At 37.2% G+C, this 24,350-nt stretch overlaps 2 protein-coding genes across 4 annotated transcripts; one reads left to right on the top strand and one right to left on the bottom strand.

The window, feature by feature from the left end:
• Positions 1 to 892: 892 nt before the first annotated feature.
• On the bottom strand, positions 893 to 18,343 carry LOC147312850 (phospholipase B1, membrane-associated-like). 2 transcript variants are annotated; one of them, XM_086263664.1, is made up of 42 exons: positions 18,234 to 18,343; positions 17,625 to 17,678; positions 16,775 to 16,835; positions 16,655 to 16,689; positions 15,662 to 15,746; positions 15,525 to 15,576; positions 15,026 to 15,106; positions 14,552 to 14,617; positions 14,415 to 14,476; positions 14,020 to 14,095; positions 13,814 to 13,921; positions 12,884 to 12,958; positions 12,710 to 12,781; positions 12,517 to 12,591; positions 12,364 to 12,424; positions 11,843 to 11,901; positions 11,688 to 11,761; positions 11,531 to 11,574; positions 11,316 to 11,424; positions 11,063 to 11,114; positions 10,783 to 10,863; positions 10,626 to 10,691; positions 10,425 to 10,525; positions 10,204 to 10,285; positions 10,010 to 10,114; positions 8,598 to 8,693; positions 7,606 to 7,677; positions 7,356 to 7,433; positions 6,076 to 6,136; positions 4,473 to 4,531; positions 4,312 to 4,379; positions 4,184 to 4,227; positions 3,724 to 3,823; positions 3,583 to 3,634; positions 3,412 to 3,492; positions 3,265 to 3,330; positions 3,092 to 3,186; positions 2,759 to 2,840; positions 2,575 to 2,679; positions 2,402 to 2,497; positions 2,178 to 2,252; positions 893 to 1,449 (listed from the first exon to the last, which is right to left on the bottom strand). In XM_086263664.1, the coding sequence occupies exons 1-42, from the start codon at positions 18,307 to 18,309 to the stop codon at positions 1,174 to 1,176; spliced, it is 3,318 nt and encodes a 1,105-aa protein (XP_086119790.1). In that variant the 5' UTR covers positions 18,310 to 18,343; the 3' UTR covers positions 893 to 1,173. The 2 variants fall into 2 exon arrangements, with proteins under 2 accessions (XP_086119790.1, XP_086119791.1); XM_086263665.1 differs by having other exon boundaries at positions 17,625 to 17,675; positions 18,234 to 18,341.
• Positions 18,344 to 20,091: 1,748 nt separating this feature from the next.
• LOC147312849 (protein yippee-like 5) lies at positions 20,092 to 23,739 on the top strand. 2 transcript variants are annotated; one of them, XM_086264643.1, is made up of 4 exons: positions 20,092 to 20,289; positions 21,438 to 21,591; positions 21,820 to 21,888; positions 22,624 to 23,739. In XM_086264643.1, the coding sequence occupies exons 2-4, from the start codon at positions 21,451 to 21,453 to the stop codon at positions 22,843 to 22,845; spliced, it is 432 nt and encodes a 143-aa protein (XP_086120769.1). In that variant the 5' UTR covers positions 20,092 to 20,289; positions 21,438 to 21,450; the 3' UTR covers positions 22,846 to 23,739. The 2 variants fall into 2 exon arrangements, with proteins under 2 accessions (XP_086120769.1, XP_086120770.1); XM_086264644.1 differs by lacking the exon at positions 21,820 to 21,888 and having other exon boundaries at positions 20,096 to 20,289; positions 22,624 to 23,705.
• The last annotated feature ends 611 nt before the right edge of the window (positions 23,740 to 24,350 follow it).

Here is a 24,350-nt window from a genome sequence, read left to right as displayed (position 1 = left end):
CTATCGGATAGATAAGACCGTATCCATTTAATGGTGTGATTACTAAAGTTAAATGTTTACAGCTAGATGGAGAGATTGTGGGGAGCTATGATAAGGATGAAAAGTGGCAAACCTGTGGAGGTATCGAGATGTCTGAGAGAGAAGGCAGTGGAGGAATCTCAACTTTTGTCTGATTGTTGTTTTCTATCCGCTTTTCTCTGTTTTTGTCCTTAAATTGTATTAATGCATCTTTCAGCACATGGTGTGAAGTCATAATATTTGTCTCAGATGTGAAAGGGGACTGTCCAAAGTGATTAGAGAAAATAAGTCACTTTCCCCTGGGAGAAACTCTTCATCATAGTTTATTCAAGTCTTTTATTGAGAAAATTCCATCAAAGAAAAGAAAAAGATGTGATTTCCATAAACAAATCCAATAAATAATGTTTATCTATGTGATATAGACATACTATACATTATCAATATGTTCCAGTTCACCTTCTTAGTTTTCCATGTGTGCAACATTTGCTTACTGACATTAATGAGTAAGGTGGGAGTCACATTACATTTTCTTAATTTGCCCAATTGAGCGCTTTCTGAGATGCAGCCAGAAATGAGTGATCTTCAAAGTTACTCCAGTTCACCCTGAGAGTAGCATGATAATGAATAACAGTATGACAATACTGATAAGCTGAGCAACTTCATTATATAAATCCAAACCACAAATATCAAATTGCTGCTGGGTGCTATGAAAAGGTTAGAGGGATCACCAGAGCCAGTGGGATTTCTTCTCTAGAGAATATTTGCATATTTATACAAAGTTAATGCTTCACTTGTTGGACAAAAAAACTACTAGAAGATTTAAAAACACTAAATTCAACTCTGTTTTAAACAAATGAATCAAACCGCACTCAAATACTGTAGCATTTTTATTTCATCAATAAATAAAAATGGGTATGATGAGAGTGAAATGTACAAACTGTCAGGATTCATACATTTATTTAATTATGAATAGTTCAAAATGTCTGTGCAATACAAAGTAATTACAAACATTTCACACACCTGCTAGCACTTTTAAAGAACATTTTAATAGTAAAATTAAATATTTGAGAGATGGCTTCAAACCTAAATTCCATCATGAAGTCTTGTCCAGATTTCAGCTCACTGATTTGATTCTTGACACGATTTTAGACAACATTAAAAAGCTGTTCCTTTCATTTCAAGCTCTTTTCTCTCTGCCTTGCTTTTGCGCCGATGACCGAGAGACAGAATTATCCAACAGGCAGCAAAACCCACCACTAAACCTACAATTCCCACAAGGACAGGCACCCACACAGGGGTGGAGGAGGGACAGTTGAGCACAGGGGCTGTTAACGCAGAGCTGGAACTGTGGGTGGAGTCTGTAAATGGAGTAGGTGTGGTTCCTGATGGACTTGGAAGACTGTTGATCTTTGTGAAGATAAACGAACTGGCCTATGGGAAAGATAAAATGGTTAAAAGCTCAAGAGCTGTCTATATGTAAGAATTTCTGAACTTTAGAGAAACACTGGAAATAAAAATTAATTTTGGGTGACATTGTGGAATAATCCACTAGATTTTTAAAATCGTTTGACATATTGTGAAATATTTTCTCCTATTCATCTTCACATGTCCATATTGGCATGATAGCATCACACAGTTGCTGCAGAATTTGTCAACTGCACGTCCATGTTAAAAAAAAAAATCTCATTACACCACATCCCCAAGGTGTTCTTTTGGATTGAAATCTGCTGACTAGAGGCATTTGAGTACAGTAAACTCATTATCATGGTAAAAAAAACAAAAAAAACAACTTGAGATTATTTGAGCTCTGTCACATGGCACACTGTCCTGCTGGAAACAGCCATCAGAAGATGATTATACTGTTGTTATTAACAAAAAAAAGGACATTGCTGTCAGGCTGTTTACACCAAGTTGTCCAGTTTTGGTGAATCAGTGGAAGTTGTAGCCTCAGTTTCCTGGTCTTAGCTGACAGGTGTGGCCCCTATATTTATATGTATATATATTTATAATATTTTTTGCTTTTTTTTATACTTTTGGTATTTTTTTAAATAAAAAAACTCTTTTTGAAATCATAGATTGTAAGTGGAATTAAATTAACTAATTATTAAATAGTTGTAGCAACATGATTAGTAGAATTTCTCTAAAATCTTCCTAAATACCTCAGAAGGACAGTGAATTTTGGAGCGGTCATATGTGAAGTTGTTGTAGGCCTGCTTTCTCCCTATAGGCTCTAACTGTAAGAAAGAAAGAAAAAGAGTTGAAATCTTTAAAATGGCAAGCCAAAAGAAACGTTTGCACGGAGTTAATACTTTTTACTGAGTTAAAAGTTTGCATAGAGTATACCACCCTGCTTCAGTTTGGTTCATTATTTCCCGCAGCTCACCATGTTATTCCACAGACCAATGGCCATCTCAGCATGTGCTCGCTCACTGATGTGGAAACAGTCTACAGAGAAGAAACTTGTATCTGGCTCACCCTCCTGGTGAAAAAAATGAAAAAAGTACCAATATGGGTGCATTTGATAATTCGTGTTTGGTTTGTTTCTCAGTTACTCACTCCAATTTTAGGGATGAAGGAATTATGTAAAAATGGCTGAAGTACGACAGCAAAGTCTTCTTTTCCGTCATAGAGATCTCCAGATACAAGATACTGGAGCTCAGACTAAAGAAATATAACAGAAAGGATTTTTTTTTAAATAAAGAAGTTATTGAAATGATTTTAAAACAAACGGCTTCCCGACCTGGTACTCGTGATTGATTCGTTTCATCTCCTCAAGCTCTGGAGACTTTTCTGATGGGTTGATGACACAGGGACAGCTGGTCCTGGAAAAAAATCCTTTTAATATTGTGTTTTATTGTCCTTAGAAGGAATAACATTATCAGCTGACCAATTGAAATATGGTAATACAGTCGAAATGATACAGTCAACGCAAACATCATCTCCGAACAATCTCATCTGTAAAACAAAGGAACATTTATTTGTTCACATTTGAAAAAGTGATTTACATGACATATGTAAAATCCCAGTTTCATTCTATGAAAAGGTCAGAAAAGACACGCACTAGAAAACCAACCTCTGGATTAGTGAGCAGCCCAGAGTGTTCCTCGTAACTGATTTCAACAGATTTATCTGCATGATCTCCACGACATTAACCAACAACCTCGGTACCTAAAGATACATGGAGAGAAATGTAACTTAGTTAAACTCATGATAACAGTATAGTTCACTATTTTAAATATAACCTACCTCTTTGTAAAGCATATCCAAGCTGATCTTAAGATTATGGCTGTAGTTCTTGGGCGATAGATTATTCTACAGAGGTCAAGCACATGTTGTGTTATTGTTCCATAACTGTTGTTTGTGTACAATGCAGTAATTTGGGGGAACACTTACTTGATCAAAGCAGTAATTGCAGAGGTCATTGCCTCCAATGAATATTGTCACAAGTTTCCAGTCGTTTTCAAAATTCACCTCCTGTGGGGCACATGTACCAAAACTGATTATCAAAAACAAACAAATTGCTAAATGTAACTCATTTTTAAATCTAACTCGGTTTTCATGTACCGTATCTTCTCTTATGGCCTTGATGAGAGCTTGGACTTGTGATGGGATATCTCTGTGAACAAGTGAATACACAGACCGTTAACACATTACAGAAAATGAAAGAGGGTTGGTGAAAGGTTTGTTTCACTGAGGTGTACATACGATGCCTTAACTCCAGGTTCAGCCATGTTGAAGTGTTTCTGCAATAACCCCTGACCTTTGGAAAAGCCTTTCAGAGAGGGGTTGAACTTCCTTAAGATGTCTGAGGAAATACAAATAAATGAGTAATGAGAATATGCAAGAGTGGCGTTCTCCTTGTACACAGTGGGGTAATGATTTAACTTGGATGTCGTTTGGTATCATGTAATCTTTATTATTAAGTTGTATAGCAATTTCAAATCAAAATCTTTAACAGCAAATCAGAAATTGTTTTAAAAAGGCAAATTCCTGTAACATTTCTTTTCAGGCTTTATATTTTTGGATGTTTTCAACAGTAAATCAGAGATTATTAGACATACGTATAACAGAAAGAATTGTCTAAAGACTTTAGATACCCCATAGAAACAGCTATTTCAGTCCCATAAAGTAACTGGTTTTTGCCCAACGAGTGGCATAAACTCACTTGGTAGTGTTGTGACTGTGTCCAGAGTATCATCACCTCCAATGCTTTAAGATATACGTGAAAAAAGCCAATCAGCAGTACATTGGTTTATAACAGTCAGCATCCTGTATAATGGGAATATATCATACCTCCATGATACTCCTTTATACTTTGTATTGAGCTCAAATATGTTCTTTGCTTTAGCACCAGTGCCTGTCTATGAAAACAAATATACCACACAGCAGTTTAAAGATGCAGAAAGTTTGTTTTTCTGCTTAAAAAGGGGGAATAATTATGTTATTGCACTTACTGTCACAGAGTCTCCTAGTGCTGCCACCACCTTAATGTCTGCTGGCCTCAGCTTGTGGACTAGGATATTCAAAGGGTTGAAAGGGTACTCAAAATTTGTACTTAAGTACAAGTATTGTTACATTGGTTAAATTGTACTAAATTACAAGTAAAAGTACTGGTGTTAAAAAATACTACTCAGAGTATTAATTACTTTTTACTGGTGGATGTTTTATTATGTCGTCAATAGCGGCCATTCGGTTCATTTCACCAGTATAAAATATCTATGTTCAAAGCACGTTTCTCAGATGAACAAGGTATAGAAAGGTCATTTGTTTTGTAAATAAATGTTTTCTAATTAAATGTAAATATAAAGCAGGAATTTATATCTACTAGAAGGAGAAAAGGAAAAACTGAAGAAAACAATGCTCGGGCATGCAGCATAGGATGGATTAAAATGCTGAGAAAGAACACAGAGGTCAAGGAACTTAATAATAACTTGGAGTGCAAGAACAATGGCATGCTCAGGAAAAACACAGAGCTCGAAAAACTTAGTAAGAAATTGAAGTGCAAAAACAATGAAATGCAGGTTCAAGAGCAAGAACTGGAGAAAACACATGATGACCTGCAGTGTACGCTTCTAGAAATCCAGAGCAGAAATCACGACTTAGAAGACATGTACAACAAAGTACAACAGAGGAATACAGACATGTAAGAAGCAAAGCTATTACAGGAGGCATCTAAAGATCTGAAGGAAAAGCTTGAAGAAAAACAAGCAAAATTAGAAGAACTGGAGAAAAAATGCAAGAAACTTGAGGAGGAAATGGCAGTAACAATCAAAGAACTGAAAACCCTCATCCTACAGAAAAAAGAGCTCCAGGAACAGTGCCTGCTGAAGAAGACAAAAAAAGAAGAAACGCTTCTGTTTTTTCTGGAGGAGGGACCCTCCTGCTTCTTCACTTGATCACTCCTTTAAAGGGAGTTTTTCTTAACCACTGTCGCCTTGTGCTTGCTCAGAGGGGATTGTTGGGAGTTTCTCTCCTCCTTTCTCTTTCCTCCTTTATATCCCTTTCTTTTCACCTCCCCTCTTCTCCCTTTCTCTCCTACCACCTCTCCATCACTCCCCATTTTTTCTTTCTCCCCTCCCTTCCTCATCATTTTTCTTTTCTTTGTTCACCCTCCCTTAACTTATTCTTAACTAACAATAAATATAATCAACCATATTTTTACTTGTGTCAAATCAATGTCTTCATTTAAGAATAATTCATCTTAAGAACAAAACCAACAAATGTGTGATAGCTCTGTGTGTTGATGGAGTGACACATTTATGTCTTACATTTTAGTGGGTCTTTTATTGTTGGGTCTTTACAATACAATATAAAGCACCTTGAGGCAACTGTTATGGTGATTTGACACTATATAAATAAAATTGAATTTTAGTTTAGCCTTATAGGTTATCATAGTTTTAGTTCTTGCAAAGTTTGGTACTTTAGCTTAAAGTTTTTGGCTTTTAAGTTCCCTGGTTCCAAAATCTATCCAGCTTTTTGAAATTGGGATTGCATTAAGTGGATGATAGTGGACACGTCTTGTGTGTGTGTCTGTGTGTATGTGGGTGTCCATCTTACCTGAAGTTGGCACAGTGTCAGATGGTCCAATATTTACACAGGAAAAGTCACTTCCCCAGTTCTGAAAGAATAAATACCAAAAATATTTTAATCAGACCTCATTAATCAGAACATTTAGCTTTCGTGAAGCATCAGTATAATAACATTTCTTAAAAACAATATTTGTGTCTTTTAACCTTTAAAAATGGAAAGTCTGCCCAAGCATTGCACCGGTTTCTATCTAATGCTTACCCAAAGAAAATAAGCAGACATTAATTAGATTTTAGTGGTTTTCTATCATTGGGGCTAAGATCTGGAGAATCACTGCTTTATTCGGCCTTGAAGCAAGCATTTGTAAATGAGGGAAATACACATACACAACAAAAGTGCATAAAGCTTGTAACAATAATAAGAGATACTAGCTGAATTATAGAAATAATTAAAAATAAGGAGAATACTGGAAACCAATTCCAAAATATCCACATGTCTAACCCAAGTCCCTGGCACAAGATAAACCATCATAAGCCCTCGGGCTGCTCATTACTGGCATCTATTTTAGTTATCTAGATAAGTGTTAAGCAGTTCTGAGCTTCCTCTGAGACCCAACAGACTCTGGTGCATGACTAAAAAAGCCCAAACCCTAAAAAAAAGGGAGTCTGTTTACTAGGGTTTAAACAATCTTATAGCTTTAATGTTGTGTGTAATTTGAATGTGTGCTTTGAGACAAGCCCTGGCATTTATGACAATCACAAGCTTTGTATGTTGACCAAAAGATGAGCTTTAGGTCAAGCAGTCGAAATGATCTTCCAGGGTGAGGAGCTCAGTCATTCAAAAAGAGCTCAGAGCAGAGCCTACTACTATTTCAGTCCACACCACTACACATCGAAAGGAGGCATATGAGTTCATTCAGGCAACTGACCATTCCTCCTTTAAGCCTCCAAGGGGAGTGTTTTTGGGTATGTCCTGTCAGGAGAAGGCCCCAGGAGAGAACCAGAACACACAGGAAAGATGGCTAGCTTGGGAACAGCTAACACCTGAATGAGGTAGACGAGGTAGCTAGGGGGAGAGAGGTCTGGACACTTCTGCTTAGACTTCTGTCCTAGTAACTTTAACCCAGATAAATGACAGAAGTTGGGTGGTTCAAAAGCTCTGATTGACACTTGGTAGGTTGATAATAGGTAGGTTGCTAATTTTAATGGCCCATTCAGGTCTTTGGCTCTTAAACAATTTTAATCGTGATAGAAGTTGCTGGTTTTCTTTTTTGGATAAAGACCTTAAAAACCTGGAAGTTAGATACTCACTGTATTAGGCTGAGGTGTTGGGGAGGGACTGGAATAGATGTAATTGCTGTTGTTGTAGGTCCGAATATAAAGTGAAGTCTGGGGATAAAAAGAACTTAAATTAAATGTGATGTATAGTGATTACAAAGAGATGCGTATCTATAGAGGCTAGAGTCTAGACAAAGAAACCACAACATTTGTAATCTAAGCTAAGTTTGAATAGCAATTTTTCCAACGAGGATTTACAAAGACATGTTGACTTGTCTCCTACCTTACTTGGGCATTTCAGGCCAGTGGATACAGAAAAGTCCTGTAAAGAAGTCTTGTTGCCCAGTGGCTCCAACTTTGAGAGTAAAAAAAAAAAAGTGATTTGTGCACACAGCATGTTAAGTATAATGATTAGAGCAAATAAGCTTTATAGTGTTTATAATCATGTTAGGATAATGTTCAGTACCAATAAGTCAGTGGAAGTTTAACAGTCTGTTAAATAGTCAAGATTACGTCTAACAGATACAGTTTTGTTAGTCGGTATAAATTCTTATATCCTTGTGTCTCAAGGGTACAGAAAATATATATTATTCTTTATAAGCTCAGCTACTCATACTAGTAATGTAGTTTTATCAGCTGATATTTACAGTGTTCCTGCCTTTTACACATAGCATCAGTAGCTATAATGGCATTGTTGAGGGAGCACATAGTGGTTTTTACCCACCACTAAGTACTTTGAAAGCCTGTAATTCAGAAAATTTCCATAGTACTAGTTCCATTAGATATAATACAGTTATTATATAATGTTCTGATTCTGGGTGGGGGGGTGAAACACTGTTGTTTTCCATGCAGTGACCCACTTATTAATATTTTCATGAAGCAGAACAACATCCCCAACAGTCATTAATAATGCAGTCAACAGCAAAATGGCATGTGTGCAAAATACTGTAACAGCCTCTTTTTGTTTACGAAAGAAGGTAAGTGCTGCTGTTTGTGATGGCTGACCCCACTGAGGCTCTTCAGTGGCACAGGCAGAGATGTCAAAAGAAATATAAAAATCCTTGCTGATGTGGCACAATTAGAAGCACATGAAACAGCTGAAGTGTGGCAACTACGTCTTTATTGGTGCTTGACAAACACATGTTCAGTCGGAATCAAATACTCATGTCATATTATGTTGCTTTTGTAGTAATAAAAGTATCAAATAGCAAAAATATATACGGGTCAGAATAAGTGTTTTACAAAAAGAGTCCCTTTTGTTTGCCATATATTTACCATGTTGTTCCAAAGGGAGCGAGCCATCATGGTCTGGGCCTTCTGGCTGACGTGGAAGCAGTCAGCACTAAAAAAAGAGCGATCAGGGCGGCCATCCTGAGAAAAACGCACAATAAATATGTAAATGTTAAGATTTTTGGACTACTTGCATCGGTCAGAATATAACTACTGTGTTAGATATCTGATCAGGACCAGGAGATCTTTCAAAATACAAAAACAAACAAAAGAAACAAAAGAAAGAATCTGCAGTATTTTCTTTTCTTTTTAAAATGTCAATAAAGCTGTTTTTGTAAGAACTTAGGATTTAACATTGACCTTAATCGTTAAGGGAGCAATTTGTCATTTTGAGAAATGTACTTTTAAAATACACAATCTGAACTGTTCTAAGGAGCAATCCACTCTAAAATGATAAAGATCACATAAAGACACGATCATTATACAGATTAAATCAAACCACTGAAACCAGACAGAATAGAGTGACCTTTAGAGGTGGATTTTTAACTTTGGAATAGTATCAGTCAATCAATCAATCAATCACAAGTATATTTAGTATGTTTCTGTTTATTCGTGGTTAAGGATTTGTTGTCTCATGTATAGTTTGAGTTCCATGTGTTATTTTCTGTCTACCTCTCAGTGTTGAGTTTGTGTCTTTGTGTAGTGATTTCGTGTTTCCTGTTTTATTGTGAAGGTCTGCTTCTAATGTGAGTGTATTGTTTTACTTCCCTTGTCTCATCTCGTTAATTACTTCCAGCTGTGTCCCCCACCTGTGTGTAATCTCCCTGTGTTTCTCTGAGTGTATTTAAGTCGGGTCTTCTGTTGTAGTAGTTGCTGGTCCGTCTGTGTATCCACCGTGTTTCATCTGTGTGTTCTCCCTGCTGTCCATCGTCGTCGTCGTCGTCGTTCATGTTCATGTTCATGTTCATGTACATGTTCGTGTTCTGGTTCGTGTTTTGTAGTTTAGTTGTTCTCAGTTTAGATAGTCTGCAGTCCCATTTGCCGTTTTACTATTTTGTACTTTATTTTCAATAAACCACCTTCACACCTTTACAAGTGCCTGCGATTGGATCCTCCTTTATTATCTCCACACGGCTCACCCCACTCGCCGTGACACAAACAATTTCTCACAAGAATTTCTACAGAAATTCAATAGTCCTTTCTCTTGTTAGCTAGTATTTAAAATTTGACATCTTTTGTTGATGATTTAAGGTAATCAAAATTAGACCTTATGCTTTGCAGAATAATTTACAGAATTGCTTGAACAGATTCTGTGGAAGCCATTGATTCAGTGGTTTTATAGTGGAATAACGACAAAATCCTTGTGTACTGCTGCAGGGGCCATGTTGTTACATACTGGATAAGGTGAACTGTGGATAAACACCCGTAAATCCTGTGCTCTGTGCTTTATTACTGACCGGCAGCCTGGGGAAAATGATGTCTCTGAAAAAAGGCTGGATAACCACAGTGAAGTCTGAGCGAGTGTCATACCGGCCGGACTCCACGAGTTCATGTAATGCTCGCTGAAATATAGAGAAAACAATGACGATCAATGGGGACTGACTTTAGGGCTCCTTTTTTAATGAGATTTCCTTTTTCTGGACTTTTCTACCTGATAGCTTCTGTTCAGGTCTTCCAACATTTGAAGAGCCTCAGAGTTGGACTTTGGCAAAATAACGCAAGGACACATAATCCTGGAGAGATAACAAGGGGTTACACAACAGTTTCAGATTATTTATGAAATGATAACTGTGGACGATAAAAAGAGCAACTGAGCAATGCATTACCTACATATTTTTTTTATATCTCATAATACAAAAAAGTGATACTCACTTCACCAGCCAGGTTGGGCATTTAAGTGAGGGATCTTTGTGCATTTCTCTTAGTTGTGTTATCTGCAGAGGCTCTACTAAGTTCACCAGAGCCCGAGGCACCTATCAGACATTAGCTAAGTTAATACTAATGCTAACACTGACCAGGACCAGCATACATACTGCATCTATATAAATGTGACAGCCTGCCTGATGATTTTACCTCCTTGTGAAGATAATCCAGGCTTTCTCGGACATTGCGAACATAATTTTCTGTAGAGTAACGTAGCTGCAAACCAAGATATAACATTTTTGGGTTTGGTGACCGTTTTGGCTCTTTAAAAATGACCTATGAGTTCTTACTACATGCCAGTACTTACAGAGTTGTAGCAGTGCTCACACAGGTCATTTCCTCCAATGAAAAAGGTGATCACCTTCCAGTCTGATTCAAAGTTGATCCTCTGCAACATGCACAAATGTGAAGATAGATAGATAGATAGATAGATAGATAGATAGATAGATAGATAGATAGATAGATAGATAGATAGATAGATAGATAGATAGATAGATAGATAGATAGATAGATAGATAGATAGATAGATAGATCTATCGAGTTGGTAAGTAAAAATATTGTTAAAGATCAAATATCTTTAAACATACAGAGTCATTCTTCATTCTTTCCACCAGAGCACGCACTTGGGTTGGTACATCACTAAAAACACAGTAAAAGACAATTCTTTGATGGTTAAAGAGTCATTTTATCGAAGTTGAACCATTAACATCAACAAAACTTTTAAACAGCAAAAACAACAGCGGTACTCATTCAGTATAGAAAAACATATTCTACAAGCTGATCACTCATGTATCACCTGTAACAAATCTCTAGGCAGGTATTTGTGCTAAAAGGACTCACTGGCTTTTTGCTCCCGCCACAGCCTGGTTAAGGAATGCTTGAGGTGTGTCCTGCTGACCCGTGTCAACAGAGTAGCCCGTCAGGTTTTGGCTGAAATATTTCAAGATGTCTGTAATAACAATAATAATGAACAACAATGAATAGTAATAACAATCAAGGAAAAAAAAATTCACACGTAATGTTGAGCAATGTGTTTGGTTATCTAAATGACTCACTGGGCAGAGTGGTGACGCTAGTCAGGTTTTCATCTCCACCAATGCTGGGAAATAGACATGAAGTTAAATACATGAATGATGTGACACACTAGCCCAGGAAGTTTAATAGTAGTATTTTGCTGCAACATTAAGGGATACCTGAAGAGTCCTGACTCACCTCCAGGATAAACCTCTGTATTGACGCAAGACATCCAGGATATCAGATGGCCTGGATGCAATGCCATTGCCTGCCTGAAAAACAGCAGGTTTTAAAAACTTTTAGGATCAACTTATTCAATTCTAAATAACGAGAAGTTGATAAGAATGACTCACTGTCAACGAATCGCCAACAGCAGCAACAACTTTGACGTCTCCAGGTCTGAGTTTGTGGACTGCAAAAAACAGAAGAAATGGTCAGAATAATAAATAAAATTAATAAGACAAGTGTAGAATAATATTGTATTTAGAATACACATAAATACAAAATATATAAAATTAAACTTCCTACAAATATTGTATACTAGTATCAATGTACTGGGAGGTACTATTAGGATGATTTGAAAGGGCAGATTTAAAGAACACTTTACATTTTACAGACTGAGGAAACCAAGACATCTCACAAAAAACAACAAAAACAAAGCTCCATCATAAAGCATCTTAGATTGTGACTTGAAGTTTGTACAGTGTCAGAGGTATTACTTTGTAGTTTTTAGTCCCATGTGCTAAAGTGGGGAATAAATGAATAACCTTCAATATGTTATATAAAAAGCCAGATCTTGGATAAAATCAGTTTTACTTTTTTGCTAATTTAAGGTCACCTAAGTGCTCAAGAAAAGCCTTTAATGTCATCTTACCTGAAGTGGGTGTGGAAGGTGAGGGACTTAAGTCCTCACAGGGCATATCTGTCCCTGTAAACTGAGCAGTCACACAGAGCACAATCAGAAATTGACAGGAAGCGTGCAAAGCTGGCCCAAAGCTGGTTCGGGTTGGCTGTAGACAAAACTCACAGGCTCCAGGAGAGGAGAGCTATTGCTGTGGTGATATGACGGAGAGTTTCCTTCTGTCCTCAGGTAGGGTCGTTCCTAAGGGAGGGAGACAGATAAGGAGGAGGAATATGCTGCACAGAATCATCATCTGTAAATACAGTGTGTCTAATGTGATTACCATATATGTAAGTGGGTTTTCTGTAAAATTACTCACCTCGCTTGGACATGGCAATGTGAAGATCTTACCATTGTCCTCTGGTTCATATTGGGCAACTGTGACCTGCAGCTAAGAGACAAAAGGCTCATTGTTTTCATGTCTGGGATACCGAGAAGAGTAACTGGGTGTGAAAGTGCCAGTGCATTCGACTTTGAGAGTCCCAAGCCTCACCAGGTTTGTCCACATCTGCACCAACAGTTTATCTTTGTGCTGTAATGCTTCAGACTCAGTGAGATGCTTCCCTCTCTGTTAAAAGCAAGAAAGACAGACAATGTACAGTGCATAAAAAATATCTTCAGTTCAGTTCAGGAAGATAAACACAGACATTTAATATCATCTACCGAGAAGATAAAGTCTTTGTACTCTTTGGGAGTCGATTTTCACAGATGCTGGGATGAGACACAAATCCCTGTGGGACTTAATCAGGAAGAGTATCCTGCATAAAAACGCCTGCTAAACCACTGTGCGAACTACCTGCTGTGGTGATCCCTTGTGACGTAGGGAGCACCTGAAAGTAGTTTTTATATAATGCATACAAATAGACTACAACACTCGATTTAATATCACCCTGATGGGCCTTCTTGAAGCCCTTTAGTTTTACTACACTAACTGTTTTAGCTCCCTATCACATCCCTTTAACCTTTCTGATTGGCTTCCCTTCATAAACAGAAGGTCTAAAGAGATAGTGGCTGGGGCTTGTATATTCAGAAGCTAATGTTAAAGTGCTCCTCACAGATACACATCCACAAAAAAAAACTGTTAGAAAAGGAAGTTGACTTCATGTTCAATTTGACCAACTGCTGTTGCAACAAAATGGATGAAGAAAAGTTAAATAGGTCACTATTTAATAAATTTTTGCTCTCTCAAGCCTTATAAAGAGAAAGGTTGGGTGAATTTCTTCAATCACAATAAAAATGTTCGGGTTTTGCCCGGTAAAAATGTGTCAGCATAGGCTCTAGCATTTTTTTTTTGATGACAGAAATGATCACAGTAAACTGCAGGTGTGACTAAGGCACTAATAAAGATTTGGGTTTGCAAAATAGTGCAATTGAAAGGATTTATAGGAGAATAAAAGGATGATATGATCTGAATTTAACTCACAGCAATAAATGATGGGTCTGTGATGAAAGGTATATCCTGAAGGGTAACAGTGAAGTCTTTTCTGTCACTGTACCAGTGTTTCTGTACCAACAGCTCATCCAAAGATTCCTGGAAAAAGGGAGTTTAGGAACAACATTTATCAGCAAGAGGTTAGCTATACCCTCAAGCAAATCCAAACACTATTTGAACATGAAATAAGGACAAACCTGCAGAGACTGAGTCAGCACGGCTCTCAGGAGCCTGAGCTCCCCTTCACTGTATGTTTCCAAACACTGGCCTGATCTGTCAGTAAAACACATTTACTCATTAAAACTTAATATGGATCCTCCTGTTTAAAGGAAAACAATCTACCCCAACAGTGAATAATTAAAAAATGAAAATAAAACTATTAAAGGAAACAAGTAAACGGGTTAAGAACATAACATTCTCTAACTTGACAGCAGTGACATTTTGTATTGCCACACTGACTTATCATCATGTCATCTAATTAATTTATTTTCCTGGGAAAAAAAGATCTTAATTCCTTTTACATCTTCAACACATGCACGCCATCTGTTTTGATGTCATTCTCTAAAGGTCAGGGAAGAAAAAGTGAACTTACTTGCTCTGCATAGTGTCATGCTCTCCATCCCATAATGCAACACTGACAATGGTCCGTTTGAGCTGTAGCACAGTTTTTGCAAATTTTATGAACACATTGTAAGTAAAATCGCTTCCTGCGTACAATATGAAACATACCCGAGAATGCAGCAACTGCAGAGCCTTATCCACCTCTTTGACCACTGCCGCGATAATTGATGAGACCTGCAGTACAAACACAACAGACTCCATGAACTCCTAGTGACTTTAATGCTACTTTTTTACAACAAGAGAGTCACCAGTACAGTCACTTGTTTGTTTGGTTGTCGGCTAATACTTTAATGTGTTATGTGAATCAAATTATAGGAAATGCTAAGTAGCCAAAAAACGCTATAGAAGGCAACCTTTGCAATAGCAACAGTGACAACATATCTACAGAACAAATTTTATTTGCATATATGAAGGAAAGTTGGGATAGTGCAAGTCTGAAACTGATAAGAATTGATAGTTTGGGCTGTGTAACTACAGTATTAAGGCAACAAAGTCTATAAAACATGAATAACAAGGGATTTGGACTCTGGGCATTGAGCTCTTGAAGATTAAGGAACCTCAGTAAGGTCTTTCACTGTTTACCTGCTGGTCCTCACAGGCACAAAACTGATCCAGCTGAACAAAGAGAAGCACCAACTTCCAGTCCCGATTCACATTGGGAGCCTGTTGGGGGTGAAGTCACTGCTGGTTACTTTTGAACTTGAAATAATTTTAATTTGAACCTGTAAGAAACACCATGCACTGGTACATGTTTAGTAAATTGTATGGCAAGTATGATCTTTAGATATTTTTCTCAGGGCACAGCAGGTTAAAACAACACCTGTTCAAACATATAGTTCTGCAAAATTTCCCGTTTTTAATAATTAAATCAATAATGAGAGAATATATTTTGTTTTCTGGTGTGTGTTTTTTTTAACAAACACTGAATTATATATATTTTTTCTGAGAAGGTTGGTTAGAATACTTTTATTGTGAATATTTAATATTTCCCTCATTTCCAAATAAGCTATATCTTCTTGATTCACCATGGAAAGCATAAAATCAAATTTTATCCTTAAGGTTGGAAAATGCAAGAATATACCTGACTGTTCTGTAGATAGAGGGACAGTTTCTTTGCCTGATCCACCAGAGTGCTACAAAAATAAAATAACATGAAGGAGTTAAGCCATCATATGCAATCATAGCTTTTCCTCATGAGCCAAAAAGTACACACTGTACCTGTGTTGTATAGGCTGAGAGGTGTAAAGGTTTGTTTCCTCTGAGAGGTGACTAATCAGTTCAGGATTGAACAGAACCATCAGCTCTGGTTGAGAGAAGGTAACACAAGTTTAACATTAGCACTTATTTTTACCCTATTTTCACTCTTGAACTCATAGGGTAGCTTTGCATGATTCACAGTTCAAAATAAGCTCTAAAAGCAGAATTGTGTCCCCTGTACTGGGCCTTATTGCAGTAGATCACTTTGAAGTGGCTGTGTGTTAGTGCTAGATAAATTCATTTCTATTAAATTGAACTGAACTAGAGCTACAAGAGCTGAAACACTTTTTAAACTCTTCTGCCTTTAAGCCAACTTCCTTTCTAAATGGCTGCCTCTCATAAACAGAAAGTTTGAACAACATGTGGGCTGAAAAATCTGTGCTCACAGCTAGAACTATGTGTCTTAGATGGGCATATTAGATAATATCTATGTATTAAAATATCATACAGGCCCAAGAGTAGAAAGATTGAAAAAGAGGCCAATATTTACTATCCTAAATCTCTTAAACGCAAGAGTTTACTGCTCACCTTCAATCACAGTACAGTATCTTTGTTTTATTCTGTGTGGCTGTTAAAACTAGTTTAGGTTTAAGCTTTCTGACTGCAGATTAATCATAAAAATTAATTTGCCCTGCCAAGTTGACGTGAACATGATAGCAGTGTTTTTGTAACAGTAACTATCACGTTGTGTCCATATCAGTGCTGTATAGATAAAGCACTGTGGTATAACAGGAAAAAATTATTAGCCTCGTGACATGAGTGTATTTAGTAAGGTGCTGTAATTCTAGTGAGGGTAAAGCTTGGATCAAGCCATTTGGTTACTTTTATATTATCCCAGAGACACTTGAACACATTGAAGCTCTCACATTATGTCCCACGGGAAGCCCAGAAAAACAACAGCGACTTTATTAGGTACACATATAATGTCAGAAGCTGTTAAAGATATATACTTACCTCTAAGTCTTGATACAACTGAGGACAGCTCAGTGCTGTAGAAAAGGACCAAAGTGTGAATTTCTAATTTTGTGTAGGTTTTCACTGTGCTATCACAGCTGAACAGTAAACTGTGCTCACCTGCACATGTGAAGTCCAATGGCGGAAAGCAGACCCACATCTGAGGGCCTAACAACATTAACTGAAAAAATTGCAAAAAATAAAATGATGCAGCTGATTAGCCTAGTTACCAAATCTGGGTAAAGGTATGAATGGTAAATGGCCTGTATTTGTATATAGCACTTTACTAGTCCCTAGGACCCCAAAGCGCTTCACACAACCAGTCATCCACCCATTCACACACTGGTGATGGCAAGCTACATTGTAGCCACAGACAGAGGCGAGGCTGCTGGACACTGGCGCCACCGGGACCTCTGACCACCACCAGTAGGCAAGGACACAACGACCAAGACCGTCCAAGCTGGGGCTCGAACCGGCAATCTTCCGATTACAAGGCAAACTCCCAACTCTTGAGCCACGATCGTCCCATGATGGTGTTACATTAGTGTGTGCAGCAGGGAAGTTGTTTTATTTATTTATATATATACATTTATTATAACCTACATTTATTTATATCCCAGTAAAAGTTTTAAAAAGTGTGATAACAGGAAAGTTTACTAAAACTATCAAATCTAGTAATCATGCTAAACGTTCTACTCAGACTTAATCATTACACCTACATCGATCTCCCAGTGCAGCTTTTGTGTTGTTGTTGTTAATGCAAGAGGATGTTTAGGACTACAGTAATGAGTCAGCAGAGCTTTATGCACTATGTACCTCAGCACTCACCGACCCTGCTCTGTACTTTTGCGTGGTCAGACACTTCATGGCTGAGTTGTAGTTTATCATAAAGATCAGTATTATAGTGTCAGCTGTAGAGCTTTGTTCTCCTCGAAGGCTGTTCATAAAACCATATGATTGTCTAATTTACCAGTTGAAGGAGGCTCCTGCGAAGGGATCATCTGAGAGCACGGCAGTCCGACTGCTAGAAAACGTGAAGAGATAACAAATGATAAAAATGCTTCAAAGTACAGAAGTTCAAGGCCCTGAGGAGCATTTTTGGCAAAAGTATTACTCTTTATTCAATTGCAGACTTGGCTCAAATCCACTCTTGGTTGGAAAAGAGGAGCACAACAAACACAAACATCTTCTTCCTGTATTGCTATCACTCTTACCAACTGGACAGTCATATACTGAATATTTTAATTTTACTTAAATTATTTTTTTAACAACTATAGTAACTATATAAATAACTATAGCAGCAAATATACATCAAAATCCAATAATTTCAACTAAACCTCCAAAATAAGCAAATAAATAGTACAAGTAGTAATGTTAGTATTAACAGACTGAGTTAAAAATAGCTTATTTTAACACCTGACTTCTGCAAAATTTACTTTAGGTAAATCGTACATAATTCCTACATTTCATGCAGAACCTTTTCAAAATATATATTTATAATTTGTCAAATTGAAACAAAACATCATCATAACAAACATGAAACATGAGCATTAGATTGAGCTATAGTAACAGTGGAGACCTGATGTCCACGTGAGACCCAGCAGAGAGATCAGAAGCAGCTGCTGAAGCATCTTATTTTTTAATGTTGTTTTCATTTATCTTCTGTATGGCTTTCTTTCCTGCCTGCTCTCTCAGCTTACAGTAAGCTGTCTTTCTCTGTTATTATCAGTTATACTTAGTCAGTTAATTATAGCTGTCATAAATCCTCATGCAGGGAAGGGACTATCCTATTTGTTCAAAGGACACAGCTTGAAGATGATATATGATATATGATGATATAATGACACTGATAAGCTCAAAGAAAGTAAGAAAGTAATGGGTTTGAATTTGCTTTTCTGTGTGGAGTATACCTGTGTGGCTTCCAAAGACATGCTTGTTAGGTTAACTAATGAATTTGTTGGCTGTAGGTGTGAGTGTGAATGGTTGCCTATCTCTATGTGTTGCACCTATGGCAGAGTGGCAGAAAGGAGAGGTCAGAGAATATGTCTGTGAAGGTTCTCAGTCATCCAGGTCATCGTAGTCTGAGGAGCTTGGAAAGAAAAGCATCTGGACTTCTTTAAGTTTCCTTGAAGATGTTTCCCCTCTCACCCAAAAAGCTTCTTCAGTTCTAAGAGCAATTGGTGGACAGTCCCAGATAGGGCTTAAATACTGGGACTCTCCACCATGGACTTGTCGGAGAAAAGAAGCAACTTCAGAAGTAATGCACAAAGTTTCGGAGCCTTTGTATCAGGCACTGAAATGAGAAAAGTAAACTGGCAGATTGCACTAAAGTAGTAAATCTACTGAAAAACCCATGAATACGGGGAAGTATTGGAATAGTTTTCATAAAAGTCACAATAAAACCCCTCAAATCCCTGATTAGTGGCAAAACAAGAGAGTGGCAAAAATAGATAACAAGGAAAAAAGACAATGCATGGAGAAATGACTGCCTTCACATATGACACTAAGTGGAATGATTGACAATCAGTCCAATGTTCCTGATTGTTTTTCTGGCTGTTCAGAGCACATTAGTCTAACGTGACAGCAGATGCAACGAGTCCTCTCAGAGATTAAAGAGCTACACGTGTTATTCTGGAAAACTGGCTTGACTCACTATAACATAGGAAATGGGTTTTAGGGGGCTGACGAAAGTCTGACGAAGAGATATAAAGTGCCATGGAAGGAGAATGAGGCTACAGAATGAAAGCTGGTGCAGGTGGTGCAAGTATGCTGTGGTTCTATTTTGAATGGACACATTCCTGGGTAAATCCCATTGGTTAATCTTGGTTGTAAGGTAAACCGACTGTTTACTGCAAGATTAGCACAATGGAAAATTTGACTAAAAATAAACCGGTCTGCAGTTTTTGCTCACAAGCACGCGATTCAACCTTCGTTGACATATTTACCTTTACTTTAAAATGAAGAAAACATATGAAAAGTACATTTAACAAAGGAGAAATTTACTACAAAGGACACTTTCTGTACAGTTTAAGGGTAGTTGTACTTCATGTATCAAAAAAAAAAAAAATCAAAGAAGGTAATCTATCTAGCAATGAACTGGTGGATTTATGCTTCAATTGGCAGGAACGAAATATACCACAACATCCAGTCATGTGGGTCTGATAAAGGGTTTCTATTTTGGTATGACGTGTTGCTCCCTAGTGGTCAAAGGTAGGAGCTGCGTCAAGCTACTAAATAGTATGGAAAACGTTGGAGAGAACGAAACTTCAAAATAAAAGCCTTTATTTTAAGAAGATGCTGAAAGAAAGTAGGTTTATGACTACTGTTCCAATTAAGATGTTTTTCAGGGCACTAACATTTATAATTAAATATTATTTACACAAATGTTTCAGTATTAAAAAAATAAAGTTTCGATTCGGATTTATTTTTAAGCCCCTGAACGGAAGCTGTCATATCATTCTTGGCAGCTTGGGTAAAAAAAACAGAAATCGCATCAAACGCTGCCCTCTGTGCTGAGTTTGACGGCAATAACAATAGAGGAAACGTGAAAATACTCGAATATAAAGACGACCCGGCGACTAAAAACAAGGGAAACGTCCGTAGTTTTTTGAGTTTTCTTCAGCTAACGCAACGAGGTGAGAAATTTGGAGCACACGTAACGGTTTTCTTTGGCCTATTGAGGTTATCCTTATTTAGCTATTGTTTGGGTGACTTTGGCATTACATTTGGCATCATATAGTTTTCCGAGAAGGTTTTTGGCATAAGTCCGCTTCAGCTGAATCTTTTGTTTATTATAAAAACTATCCTTTTTTATAATTTACGATGTCGATGTTGAAACGTAGTTTGTATATGTTCCTAACCTTGTTATTGGCGAAGCTCTCGGCCTGATGATGCCTTTAAGGGGTCCCTTTAAAAACAGAAACCCCACTGTTTATTTTACAACAAGTACGGTACAAAATCATATTTATTTATTTATTTTAAAAGTAAGTGGTGAATATTTGTTTTTTGATTACTCTGTCTGGATACCCCCCCCCCCCCCCCCCCTCAAATAAAAGCAAGCTGTTTGAGTTCCCTTTTCTACCAATACACAAGCTAACAATCGAAAAGCACCTAAAGGAGCTAATCAACATATTTTCGAGTCTTTCAGATATTGTGTGGACTATCATAGTAGTGTGATACGATAAACTTTATGGAAGACCAGTTGTTGTTGTTTCATTTTCAAACATGGCCTCAGATTTCATTTGGGGAAAAGAAGGATGAAAATAGGTGGGTTGCTCTGTTTTTGTTTTTTTCTATATGACGCGTATATTCCACAGCAATCATTATCTATGTCCAGTCATTGGAGTGTGACATTTTTCGATAAATCTGAGGTGGGTGAGCAAAAGGCCCACTGTGATTTCAGATGGAATGACTCAGCTGTTAATGTATAAAAGTACCAAATTGAAATGTATCTGGCAACTCCAACAAAGAGGAAGTTTTCTTGCACATAAAGATTTCTTTTTATATATTTAAACCCCTCTGATTTATCTCTTTGTGATGTTAGTATTTCAATTATTTTTTTATTTGAAAGGACAGTGTTCATTCAGACAGTAAAATATTTTCTGTTATTTGTGGCCAATTTGACACATGGCTTTTTTTGTCAGTTTCTTGCACATGAAACTTGAAAAGAAAATCAAAGAGTCTCACACTGTTCATCACTTTAAAACCCACTGTATGTGTGAGAGCAATCTAAAGAAAGATGTGAGAGGCATACTCCAACAGGGCTGTTTTCTTCACTATGAAGGCCAAGCTTCAAAATGGGGCGTATCTTCTTGGACCACATCGGTGGGACTCGCCTCTTCTCTTGTGCCAACTGTGACACCATCCTGACCAACCGAGCTGAGCTCATCTCCACCCGCTTCACCGGAGCCACTGGCCGGGCTTTCCTCTTCAACAAGGTACATCAGTTTCTCATGTGATGGACAACATTGATGTTATTTAGTTAAAATACTTTAACTTAAACAATAGAGTGATTGTTTAGTATATTTAATGCAGCTATGTAAATAATTACTTTCATATTAAGAAGTATTAGAAGAGTTAAAGTCTGTCAAAGTACATAGCGGTTAACTGAAATTAGGAAACTTTAAAGTCACCATATTTGTTTCCTTCTTTTTGGATTCCTTAAGCCCCTAAATGAGGGTGGCTGTGACTCAGGAGGTAGATGGTCATCCACCGGCCAGAAGGTTCAAACCCAGGTCGTCCAGTCTGCATGTTATCCTGCCCTAATTGCTGCTGATTCATGCATTGGACTGGTTGTGTTTGTTACAGTTAGAACAAAGCACTGTATGAAATTGTATATGAATGGGTGAATGTGGCTTGTAGTAAAATGTGCTTTGAGTCCTGTGTTAGGGTAGAAAAGCTCTATGTAAGCAGGCACAATTGGTTTGTGATTAGCTAAGGCACAGAGTCTGTGGTACATTACATAACAGATGGCATTTTTATGTTATTTCCATTAACAAAAAAAACAAACATATTTTATGCTTGAGTGAACAAAACTTATAAATATTATAGTCCAGATGATTTTCTTTCAGAAATGTTTTGCATGAAGGTAAAACCCAAAATACATATAACAGTTTCAAACCAAAATTGTTGTTATTGGATCAATCTTTGTTGATTATCTTTGAGATTTAAAGTTGGTGCAATTATTCAAGCTGTAGTTTGTTACAATTCTGGCTTCCAAACAAAACACTATAATCAAGATAAAATTATCACTGTCTTGTTTTTTAACAATTTTCTCACTTTGTCTTTCAGCTCATCCCTTTCTTTCATATTTGCTTTACTATAAAAGTCCAATTTCACTACTTTAATATTTTCTAATTTACTGAAACCAGTTACCTGGAATAAATCATGTTGAATAATTATGATCTCAGTATTGATCACTTTTGAAAAGCAATTATGCAGTACAGTGACGTGTGGTTGGTGTTCTCCAGGTTGTGAATCTGCAGCACAGCGAGGTGCAGGACAGAGTCATGCTGACGGGGAGGCACATGGTGCGTGATGTCAGCTGCAAGAACTGCAACAGCAAACTCGGTTGGATGTACGAATTCGCCACAGAAGAGAGCCAGCGCTACAAGGAGGGCCGCGTCATCCTGGAGAGGGCGCTGGTGAGGGAGAGCGAAGGCTTCGAGCACGTCCCGACCGACAATTCCTGAGTTCATTTATATTCATCTGTGGATACCAAAGCTTTCCCTCCAGCAGCAGCAGAACATGGACTTGCATTGATGGTGTTCCATTTCTCCCTACAGCTACACCAAAATATCACAGGCTGGGTGTTTGTGGGAACAACTGACAACAAGGTGTTAGATATTTTTCAATTCTGATGGGGATTATTCCTCAAAGGGCAAATAAAGTTGCTTTTCTTCCCATTTAAAAATCATCTTCATGTCCAATATGTGATGAGCAGGTGTAGCTGATGGTGGCTGCTGTCAGACGAAGAGACGTGGCTCCTGCAGCCTTACAGGAGGCTCAGATTTCTGTGTAAAGATAATGCAGTGAATCTTGAAAGCTGAGGCTGTCAATGGGTCTAATTTGCTTTAAGAGTGAGTTGTTAAACATTATACTGCAAAAGAATCATTTTCTACAAAGTGTTCAATGTGATGCTTTGCCCTATGGGCTCAGCTGTGCTAGAGAATTACCTTTAAAAGAGTTATTAGTTGATATAAAATGTTATAATTCAGGTTATTTTCATTCAGACAGGTTAGCAATTTAAGCCTGTCACTTGGTTTATTTTATCTATTAAATGACAAAAACAATATTGTGGGGTCTTTACCTTTCCATACCTCTTATTTGACTCTATAAATATAAATAAACCTAAATTCAGTAAAGTTGATTTGACATGTTCTACAGAGTTAGAAATGCCAATATTTCACTACATCACTACTCATCTATCCAGTTTATTTTCCTTTATTTAACAAAGCATGTTTTTGTTTCAGTATTTCAGACTTGTGATATGTTTATTTGCAAAACAATAAATGATTTCAAATATGCAGTTATTTAATTCTCTTTTTTATTGTGTGTGCATATCTAGATTTACATAATATGCCCAAATAATCACAATCTGGTTAGTTTTCTCTTCTTTTTTTAATGTGCTGAGTTTATTTGCCTTTTTAAACAATCATTTTATCATTAAATATTGTCATTACCAGTGGCTTAGACCTTGTGTTTATTACAATTTTGGCCAGTGAAAGCAGTTCTCGGTATGCTTTGTGACTGAATACTTTCTCATAAGTCAACGTAGACAAGCTAACCTGATATAAGTGAAATCAATCTGAAAAAAAAGGGGGAAACAATTATGCATACTTACTTGAAATGACTCCTCCTCAAATTTAATGATGTGCATTATAAATTCTTATTTGGCAGATGTTAATGATATTGTATATTTATATCTGCCACACAGTAAAATGAAGTATATTTACTGTCATGACCAAAGTATATTTTCCTAAACTGGTTACCTGTTAACCCCTATGCCACCGCATTTATAAAACAGAAAAATCCTAGATTATTTTTTGCTTTGTAGACTATCAGCTCAGTTTTGACATCGACTAAATCAAAGGAGACACATCGTTTAATATAAACTGGACAAACTGTTGTAAATATTGCATTAGACTGTTCAAATTTCTAGGTTTGAAAGCAGTCTAAACTGGTCTCATAGCTCAAA

Source organism: Aulonocara sp. 'chitande type north' Nkhata Bay, linkage group LG15 (assembly GCF_057382095.1).
Source record: "Aulonocara sp. 'chitande type north' Nkhata Bay isolate Kocher_YH1m ecotype deep benthic linkage group LG15, A_spYH_male_GT1.1, whole genome shotgun sequence".
In the NCBI taxonomy this organism is placed as follows: domain Eukaryota; kingdom Metazoa; phylum Chordata; class Actinopteri; order Cichliformes; family Cichlidae; genus Aulonocara; species Aulonocara sp. 'chitande type north' Nkhata Bay.
The sequence above is the reverse complement of the archived record's forward strand: the minus strand, read 5'-3'. Positions and strand labels throughout refer to the sequence as shown.

Excerpts from the sequence above, each read along its gene's own strand:
- LOC147312850 (XM_086263664.1), bottom strand. The coding sequence starts at position 18,309 with ATGAAAACAACATTAAAAAATAAGATGCTTCAGCAGCTGCTTCTGATC. Across the intron at positions 15,107-15,524 it reads TCTATCTACAGAACAGTCAG|GCTCCCAATGTGAATCGGGA; the intron begins GTATATTCTTGC and ends CACCCCCAACAG. Across the intron at positions 7,678-8,597 it reads GCTCCCTTTGGAACAACATG|TTGGAGCCACTGGGCAACAA; the intron begins GTAAATATATGG and ends TTACTCTCAAAG.
- LOC147312849 (XM_086264643.1), top strand. The coding sequence starts at position 21,451 with ATGGGGCGTATCTTCTTGGACCACATCGGTGGGACTCGCCTCTTCTCT. Across the intron at positions 21,592-21,819 it reads GGGCTTTCCTCTTCAACAAG|CCCCTAAATGAGGGTGGCTG; the intron begins GTACATCAGTTT and ends GGATTCCTTAAG. Across the intron at positions 21,889-22,623 it reads GCCAGAAGGTTCAAACCCAG|GTTGTGAATCTGCAGCACAG; the intron begins GTCGTCCAGTCT and ends GGTGTTCTCCAG.